The 9432-nt window shown below is 61.9% G+C and overlaps 1 protein-coding gene across 2 annotated transcripts; it reads right to left on the reverse strand.

The window, feature by feature from the left end:
* Window positions 1-472: 472 nt before the first annotated feature.
* Window positions 473-5366, reverse strand: CLDN19 (claudin 19). Of its 2 annotated transcripts, none has more exons than XM_059374382.1 (5): window positions 4828-5366; window positions 3466-3630; window positions 3271-3355; window positions 1316-1468; window positions 473-604 (listed from the first exon to the last, which is right to left on the reverse strand). In XM_059374382.1, exons 1-5 carry the CDS (start codon window positions 5048-5050, stop codon window positions 556-558), a joined length of 675 nt encoding a protein of 224 aa, XP_059230365.1. In that variant the 5' UTR covers window positions 5051-5366; the 3' UTR covers window positions 473-555. The 2 variants fall into 2 exon arrangements, with proteins under 2 accessions (XP_059230365.1, XP_059230366.1); XM_059374383.1 differs by lacking the exon at window positions 4828-5366 and adding an exon at window positions 3831-4041.
* Window positions 5367-9432: the final 4066 nt, after the last annotated feature.

Raw genomic sequence — 9432 nt, forward strand, 5'->3', positions numbered from 1 at the left:
TGTCTTCTTCTTCTAGACTAAGGTGGTATCTGTACTTCAAGACCGAAAGCCCCTCCAGTTTGGACCTCAGTCTTCTGCCTAGGGCGGGGCTCTGGCCACAGCCTGAGGCCACCCCTCTCTACTCAAGATCCAGGGAGGGAGGGAGGGAGAGCTCGGCAGACTGGAGAGGAGGCAGGGTGGATGTGGAAGAAGGGGCAGCATTAGGGGGCTTGCAACCTTGTCCGGGACAGTCTTCGTGGCTGGAAGGTCCTAAGGTCCTTCTCCAGGGTCCCCTCACCCCAGCTCTGAGGTAAGAGTCAGGCTAGGGAAGTTTCTGGAACCCTGATTGACCCTGGATGTGGGTGTGACTCACTCTGCAGGTCTGTCTTCCCATCTTGACTCCTGAAGACCCCAGGGACCAGCTCTGACCTCTCCGAGCCAGGACCCACCGTAGTCACACCAGGGACACATCAAATGACACCACACTCGGGGCTGATGTTCACTTCTCTTTCCAAAAAATACCGAACACACGGTCTAGGTGTGGCAGGGGGACAGAGTCAGGTGGGAACCCGGACATTACACACCCAGGGGGCCCTTGGCGGAGGCAGACAACTTAACAACTGGTCTGAAAGTCAAAAGAGAGGAGAGCTGGTTAGTGGGGTGAGCAGTGGGGTGGGGCGGGGGCTGCGGGGTGCAGGCCCAGACGCAGGGACTGACCAGCGCAGTTGGCCCCGGGTGCCCACAGTGGCCCTTCTTGGGGCCCGTTCCTGGCGGGGGGCAGGCTGGCCTAGTCGTGCGGGGTGGCATCCACAAAAAGCCTGAGACCTGAACTCAGGAACGGTGGGGCCAAGCCTCTCTGTACCCCCAAACCTGTTTCCTGGTGTGTGAGGGGGATGTTCATCCCCGCACACTGGCCCCTGCCTGGGCTTGCTGTGAGGAGCCTGTTGGCCTGCTGAGGGGAAAGGCTCTGGCCATCCCAGGGCATGAGACACCATCTTTGTGGCTGTGTCCCCAGGGCCCAGCACAGAGCAGACACCTGTGTCGCCCTGCAGGAAGTAAATAAGCCGCCGGAGGAAAGCGACGGCACCTGGACAGGAAACGGGCTGGTGCCCATGAGCTATGCAGATGGGTCCATGCCCGAACCGGGACACGCGTGTGCACCTGCAGGCTGGGGCCTGCCTCCGGCCTCCCTCTGAGTGTCTGGGTCTAGTCTCAGAGCGCAGGGTGGGTGCTTGTGTGGGGACAAGCTGCTCAGAGTCCTCTCGGGGCGTGCTGTGCCCCTACTGGCCCTGCCTGGGGTGCCGCAGGGGCCGGCAGAGACGGGGCTCAGACGTACTCTCGGGCTGCAGCGGAGGGGCCGGGCCGGTAAGGCTGAGGGCTGCTGCTGGACCTCTCAGGCTCCGGGCACGTGCAGCACAGGAAGGAGCCCCCCAGCATGGCCAGGCCAGCAGACGCCCAGCCCACGAACAGGGCTGAGCCAAACTCGTACCTGCAAGGGGGAGGGGGGACAGCATCAGGGGTGGCTGCGAGCCTGCCCCGTCACAGCGATCCCCACGTGGGGGCAGGGGTCGTGTAGGGGAGGGGGAGCTGAGATTGGGGGCCTCCCAAGCCTCCTCAGTCTCTCCGGAGAAGTTCTGGGGCGTGCCCATCGCTCCTCCCGACCTCCAGCCAGCCCATCACCACCACCCAGGGGGACCCAGGCCCAGGGTGGGTCTGCTCCTGCTGCAGATTTGGGCCCCCCCCCCCCCCCCCCCCCCCCCCCCCCCCCCCCAGCCAGAGGTGGTGGTCCAGGAGGGCTGCAGAATCCCGTGGAGAGGAGCAGGGCAATCCCTGCCATCTTCCTCTCAGTGCCCCTCCAGCCCACAGAACGCCCAGCCCAGGCTTCTCGCTGTCTTCTGGGGGCACACCGGGCCCTTCCCCTGGCACTAGGGCTCCCCTCCTTGTGCTGCAGCGAGCGGGCTCAGCCTCTACTCCTACACGGCTTTGCCACGCCCCCCCCACCCCGGCCTGGTACCCTCCCATCCCCGCCCCCAGCTCCCTGCCTCCATGCTTTGCTGGAGGCGCCCCCTCCTGGAGAGTCCCCTTTCTGCGCCTCCTATGCTCCTCTGACTTCAGGGCCCACTTCAGTGGCCCCCTCTCCAGGGGCTCTCCCTGACCCCTCCGGCTGTGCCTCCTGCTGACGCCTCCTGGGTGGCCTTCAGCTCCTGGCTTCAGCCTGGCTCCCTTGGGAGTGCCTGGAGGGTGGACAGCACCAGATTTCCACTTCCCCAGGACCCAGCACAGGGCCTGCATACCAGGTGTCTTGGGGGAGTGCTGGAGGGGTAGGGAGGGGTGCCAGGGAGGAGTCTGTTTCTGAGTTGAGCTGCCTCTTGGTTGGAGATCTTTGTGGCTACAGCTGCCCACCTCAGGGAGCGATCACCATGCCTGTGGTCTCCTTTTCTTCCCCTGCCACACTTCTGCCTTCTCCAGGCAGCCCTCCTGATTGCAGTAGCTTGGGTGTCTTTTCTCATTCTCCCTCAGGCCCAGGGCCCCAGGTCTGTTGGGATGTCTGGGGTTGAGACCGTCCCAGTCTCTGCTCTGGCATAGCTGAGAGGTGGGGTGGAGCCTGGTGGGTCCAGGCTCTTCACCGAGCCCCCTATTCCGCCCTCCTGCCCTTGGCCTTCCTAGTCCTGGCCATTCTAGCTCCTAAATGTCCCGGAGCCTACTCTGCACTGCTAGCCTTGGGGCCCCAAGCCCTGCTCCAGACCTTTTGCCCTTCCTGGTCATATTCTCGCCCCACCGTGCTGCGTGCCAGAGCCCAGATTGTTGGCTGCCGTCCACCCAGGATGGGGAACCAAATCTTCCTCTAGTTGTAAGGCCCCCCACATCTGCCCTGACCACTTGTCCAATCACCATCTCCCAGCCCAGGACACCTGCCGCCTTGGGTAGGAGTCACAGCAAGGGGTGCACTGAGTGCTGTCCGGGGCCTGGCCTTGTGCTGAGTCCTCCCTGCAACATCTTCCTGAGCCCTTGGGTCCCAGCTCCGTTGGACAGGGACTCGCCCTTCACACAACCAGCATGCACAGAGCTGGGATTTCAATGCGGATCCAGGTTGCTGAGCTCCTGCGGTGTTCCCCACAGGACTCTCACCCCCTCAGAGGATTCAGCCACACCCTGCCTGGCGCCCCACTCCAGAGACCTTCTCACCACCCACCCCGCCCCCATTTCTCCCACCCATGTGTCCTGCTAAACAAAGGCAGCGGAGTGGGAGACGAGCTCCTTTCCTGGTCCAGGCCACACCCCGGCACTCACCTGGCATTGACTGGTGTGCTGGGGTTGAAGAACTCCTGGGTCACTAGGGTAGCATACCACGAGACGGCTGTCAAGGTGCAGAGGCCTAAGGATGGAGGAGGGAGCACTCAGCTCTGCTCTGGCCTCTGGCCGGCCACTCAGAGCGGGGCCACCTGCCATGACTGAGATGGCGGACAGGGAGCCAGGGACACTGACCTGCCAGGAGGAAGAGGACACCCCCAGAGATGGCGATGCGGCCCTTGGCGATGGGGTTGCTGTCTCCAACCCGAGTGCACTTCATGCCGACCACACTGAGGACCATGGCCACAAAGCCCAGAAGCACGGCCACCACCATCAGGGCCCGCGCTGACTGGATGTGACCTGGGCAGAGCAGAGCAGGGGGACTGAGCAGGCACCAGGAGAAGCGTGTGGGTGTGAGCAGCCTGGCAGGGAAAGGGCTGGGGCAGGGGCCAGAAGCGCCTCCCAGGACCACCTGCAGCAGGTGTGAGGGGCCCCTGCGGACAGGCTGTGCGACTGAGCTTCCCCTCTACACCCTCCACCCCTGCCTCCCCGCCACTCACTCCCCCTGCAGGTTCCTTCAGGGGTTGTGTGCCCTGCCAGGGTACTTGGAGGACTTCTCTCCTCTGCTGCTCCCTGGCTGTGAGACTCCCTTTGGGGCCTGGCCTCCCAAGCAATGGGGCCTTGCAGATTCAGCAGGAGGGAGTGAGGGCGTCTAAGGCCCATCTCAGCCCCAAGCTGGCTCTCGGAAAGGGACATTTTCCCCATCAGCCATTCTGGCTCCTGGTCACCTTCCCCTCTGCCCTCTGAGTCACCCACGGCAGCTGGACACCTGTGCGCAGTTCAGTCCTGGGCCGCAGGCCACTCCGGGGAGCTAGGTCCCTGAAGGAGACCAGGTGACCTGCCTGGATGGGTGTCTTGTGATAGCTGCCAGGCTCAGGCCTGCGCCGCCCTGGGCAGAGGGTGGGTGGGTCAGCCCAGAGCCGGGGCTAGAGCTGCAGTGGGGCCTGTTTGCAAGCCAACTTGTCAAGTTCAAATGCACACCCCAGGAGAAGGACCTATGTACCCAAGAACCTGTGGGCATAGGCACGCATGTGTGTGCGTGTGTGTTGCACACCCAAATGGAAGCATGCTTGTTCAGATGGCAAGCCTGGCGTGAAGGTGTGTGTCACAGTGTGTCTGCAGACAGAGCATGGGCGGGGGTGGAGGGGAGCCCGAGTGCCAGGCACTCCGCCACTCATCTATCTCGTCTAACCCTCTGCAGTCCTGTGACGTCTTAGTGCTCCCCTCTACATCTACAGATGAGGACATTAGAACACAGAGAGGCTTGGTGACTCCTTGAAGGTGACAGTGGCAGAGCTGGGATCTGGGCCCAGGGTGGCTGGAGCCTGGAGTACCTGCCCTCCACGGAGCACCAGGCGGGCCGGGGTTTTCAAAAGCACATGGGGGCCGGGGGTGGAGAATGGAGCCCCATACAGGCGGCAGCCTGCGCGCGAGCTTGCTCTGGACCTCCCCTTCCCCGGCACCCCACCTTCCCAACCCAGCTGGAGGGAGGCCTACCTTCCAGGGCGAGCAGGGAGTCATAGAGCTTGCACTGCACCTGCCCGGTGCTCTGGGAGGCGCAGGACATCCAGAGCCCTTCGTAGAGGCCCACGGCCGTGATGATGGCGTCACCCGCGTAGGAGGACTGCTTCCACTGCGGTAGGGCGGTGCTGGCGATGATGCCCACCCAGCCACCCAGGGCCAGGAAGTAGCCCAGGAGCTGGAGGCCTGAGTTGGCCATGGCCCAGGGGAGGGGGCTGGAGGTTCCAGGGCTCAGGGCTGAGCCAGGGTCCCTAGGGGGACAGGGGTCATGGCCAGGTGAAAGGAGCTGCTGGGTGGAGGGCGGGGGAGCAGTGAGTGGCCAGAGGCTGAGAAGGAGAGGTGTTAGTCCAGCAGGAGCAGCGGAGCCAAAGGCAGCGGCTCTGGGCTCTAGAATGCAGGGGGAGGCCCAGGGGCTGGAAAGGCCAGGGGCCCGCCCACAGCAGCTGCCTAAGTCAGGACAGGGTCCCCAGCTGAGCTCCTGCCAGCCCCCTGGGGGCGGGGAGGTGGAGCCGTGGTCCAGGTGGGTGCCCTTGCCCCACCTCCCAGGGATAGAGAGGGGAGGGGTTGGGAGGGGTGACCCTGCTTGCCCTCAGGGCCTTCCTGCTAGGGAACCCCCTTTAGGAACCACGAAAGTTCTAGTTCCTGCCCAAGCGCCAGCCCCAAGATGATGGATTTTGCTACTGCATGGCTGAACTGACCCTTGGGGTTTTCAGTCCTCTGACTGTAGGACAGAAATAGAATTCTACTTTGCAGGGGGTAAGACTAGAGTTAGACATCAGGGAGAACTTTTTGGAGAGGACTCTGAGGCCAGACAGGGATGGATGTTAGGGAGGAGGGGTCCCAGGTTCTGGGGGACCATATGTATCAAAAGCAGGGGAGGCCAGGCCAGGGAATATGCACTTATGGGGTCTGTTTGAGATCTGAGTGGGGCAGAAGAGGGACCCCATCAAGGCTGGGTCAGACCTGGTGGCCAGCCAGCAAGGGTCCTGGCCAGGGAGGTGGGAGATAGCGCTGACCATCTGGCATCAGCCTGAGGGAAGGCAGACTGTTCAACCCCACTAATCCTTTTGCTGGCTGGTTTAGTAGCTCCTGCTGGGGCTAGAGGAACCGGGCCCTGGCCCCCCAGTTCCAGAACAGCCTGACGGGGAGCCAGGAGCTGTGGCCTCTGCACATTCCTGGGGTTCAGGCTGCCCCTCCCAGTGGCTTCCCCCTTCTCTCTCCCATCCCAGCTCAGCCCTCTGGAGCGGGGGAATATTTAACTCTCCTCTAGCTCATTAGCAATCCCCTCACGTTCAGTTTGGCCCCTGGGCTCCAGTGGGCGTGGGTGCAAGGGGAATGTCACAATCCTGCTCTGACTCCCACCAGCCCCAGGCTGCCCCCTCTGTCCCCAGCGGCCCACCTGCCTTTCCCGGACCGCACTGGGGAAAGCAGGGTCTGGCTGCCGACCCCCCAACCTCCCCCATAGTCTTCTTCCCCTGCAGGAGGGGGGCGGGGTGGGGGTGCTCTGCAGGGACTCGTCCCCAGCCTGCTCCCTCACATTCTTCACATGGCTATGCAAACGAGAGGGTGCCAGGCACCGCGCAGACAATGGCTGCCCTGTGCACCCGCCCAGGGCGTGGGCCCCTGGTATGGCCTGCAGCTCCAGCAGCTGGGGGGCAGGAGTGGGCACTGTGTGGCCTGCAGTGCCACACATGGGGCCAACACTGGGTCCCGTCTGTGCTGAGAAGGCCAGAGCCATGTGGACCCACGGACGCACAGACCGGCTTCCCGGGATGGACCAAGGGTCCCCGAATTCAAAGGGGACCTAGAAGAGTGGAGAAGTCAGTCCTGAGTTGGGATCCCTCTTCTACCACAGGCAGTTTGGAGACCGTGGGATTAGGGGAAACAGGACATGGCCAGGGCCCAGAGCAGGACACCTGGGGACACAGTGAGCACAGTTTCTGCGCATGAGCTGTGTGGTCCTCAAGGCAGCCGCTGGCACTGGGCAGGCCAAGAGGTGACCTATGTGGGCCCAGGATGCAGCAGATCAGTGTGCTAGTGCCACACGCTGCTTTCTTAGGAGGACTCTGATGAATGAGGGGGCTGAGAGCCAAAGAAGGGAAGTGAGCCACTTAACGTCACACAGTTGCCCCCAGGAGCGAAGTCTAGGGATGCTGAGGCCGTAGAGATGTCGGGATGCCTGCATGCCCCTCTGTCCAGTGCCTCCCTCCCTTGCTCTGGGGCCCCAGAGCCACTCTGTGGTCCAGAATGAGGCTCACATCTCCTCTGAAGCTCTTCTGGGTAACCCTCCTCTTTGCTATTGGAGGTTTCCAGTCTGTTCTGTGAGAATATCCTCTCCTACCCTGAGGGCCTTCCCTCACCAAGGTTCCAAATCCTTCCAGATCCACAGATCTCAGTCCTGGGGGAAGTTCCCTACCCCCGCCCCCATGGTCCCCTGCAGTCCAGTGACTCCCAGGCATGCGGGGACAGCGGGATGGCTCAGGGTCCTGGCCCAGCCTCTGTTTGAAGTTAACTAGAAGCCGCCCTGGGTGCCACGCTTCCTAACAAGTGGCTTCATGTATGTGACAAGAAGCTTAGCTCTACCTCTGCCCCCAAAAACCTTTGTGACATTGGGCAAGTCCCTTAGCCTCTCTGAGATAAAATAGGGATGTCGGGATGGCACTGGCCCTGTCTGGGTCATGAGGGAGTTACAGGGATCAAATAATGGGCAAAAGTGCTTTTGGAAAACGTCCTGTGCCTGGAGAAATGAGGCTGGCTAATGAAAGCTCTTCCCAAAAGCCTCCCTCCTGAATGAGACCCAGTGCTCTCTCATCCTGGGTGTGAGCGCTGCCTGTGGCTGGAGACCCACGGCCCCCTCCTGCCCGGTGGTGCCTGGCAGAAAGCCAGGCTCTGCTGCTGCGTGTTGATCATTGACTGGTTTGGGGATTCTGTGTTTCTGCCTCCCTTCCAGCGACACACTGAAGCGGTTTCCTTGGCCCCTCCCTCTGCCCATTGGGAGGGTCTGATTCAGATGGTTTTCATCCAGCACGCTCGGCAGGCACCCCCTGAAATGCTGGGGGCTCAGGGGGTCGTGCTGCTCTTACTCCCCTTGCAACTCAGACTCACTCCCCCGTGGAATGGAGGGGACTTGCCTCAGGCCACCAGCGGTGTCCCTGCAGGGCCAAGTGCCCGGAGATTTAATGCTCTGCACCTCCCTCTACTCATAGCATTTGGTGTGGTGTTTGCTTCCTTCCCCGGGACTGCAAGCACCTCCAGACCCCAGCCTCATTTGGGGGATCCCACACGTGTCACCCAGGGTGGGAGTGGGGCAGGGTCTGTGTAACCTGTGTGGCTGCTGGGGTGCTCCCTTCTCCCCAAACAACCCCGGGCACAGGCTGTCTTTGGCACCCCTGCGGAGAGCCCTGCTATCTGCCTGGACCTGTAGCCCACCCCCCTTACACACCCGTATCCCCAGTCCTGTAGGCACTGAGAACTTTTGGCCTTTCATGAGTTAAGCGGAGACAGTGGGCTGGCTCTGTGTGGTTAGCATACATTGAAATAGTAAAGGTCATCTGCCTTGATGTGGAAACTTCTGTTGGACCAGAATCAGGCTGATGGTTTTCTGTTCTGTGGAGTATCTCCCATGTTACTGCGGTGGACACGCACTCCGACCTCACATGACTCCAAGGGCAGAAGTGAGCTTCGCCCAGCTCAGCCCAGGGGCAAAGCTTACACTCTTCCCATCAGTGCATCCTCTCTCCCTATGGTGCGTGCATCACCAAGTAGGACATGACCGCAGGTGACTAGCGGAGGAGTGACTGTGCCTATGGGATCCTGCCCTTGAACGTGCTCACCCGTGCTGCTGTCTCCCAGCTTCAGAACGGCTGCTCCTCCACTTCGCATGTCCCTCCAGCTTGTCCTTCCGTCCCCACGTAGGGCTGAGCTCCCGAGATGAGCCGTCTACCCCTCCATCACCACTTCACTCTCCTCCAGCCACCTTCCGTCCTTGCAGCCCTCCAGAGCATCTCTTGCCAAAGCTCTCACGGATCTCCGTGTCACCAGGTCCCAAGCAGCTCCTCAGTTGTCCTTGGTTCAGGCTCAGCAGCACTGACCTCTTGCTCCCCAGTGCTCCATGAGCTGCTGCCATCAGCCGCCAAGACTCTGGGTCCCTGCTTGCAGCCGGCCCCTGTCCTCCATTGGGCCCCCCAGTCCCCAGCCTCCTTGCCTCCAGCAGACTCGGTCTTCTGCCTCTTCCTGTCCACACAGACCCCAGTCTCCTAGCTCTGAACACCATCCACGGCCAGTGACGACTCCCAGAACGATGGCTCCCCTCCTCTTCCCCCCGAACTCCCGATCCACACATCAGACTGTCCGTGTAGCTGACATTTCTGCTTGGAGGCCTAACGGGCTCCTGGGACTCAAGCACGACACGCGTGACACTGGAGTCCCAGCGTCCATGCCCGGTGCCATCCCCCCACGGCCCCTCTGCCAGAGGACAGGTGACTCCATTCTCCCCACTGCTGAGGCCGGAAGCCTTCCTGATGCTCCTTTCTCTCACACCACCTGACCCATCAGCAACTCCTGTGGGCTCTACCTCAGAAA

Source organism: Mustela nigripes, chromosome 14 (genome assembly GCF_022355385.1).
Source record: "Mustela nigripes isolate SB6536 chromosome 14, MUSNIG.SB6536, whole genome shotgun sequence".
Classification (NCBI taxonomy): domain Eukaryota; kingdom Metazoa; phylum Chordata; class Mammalia; order Carnivora; family Mustelidae; genus Mustela; species Mustela nigripes.

What these genes read in the sequence shown, in the direction of transcription:
- CLDN19 (XM_059374382.1), bottom strand. Translation starts at nt 5,050, where the DNA reads ATGGCCAACTCAGGCCTCCAGCTCCTGGGCTACTTCCTGGCCCTGGGT. An exon ending in TGTCCTCTTCCTCCTGGCAG is followed by an intron (nt 3,356 to 3,465) that starts GTCAGTGTCCCT and finishes CTCCATCCTTAG; the next exon opens with GCCTCTGCACCTTGACAGCC. An exon ending in AGCACACCAGTCAATGCCAG is followed by an intron (nt 1,469 to 3,270) that starts GTGAGTGCCGGG and finishes TCCCCCTTGCAG; the next exon opens with GTACGAGTTTGGCTCAGCCC.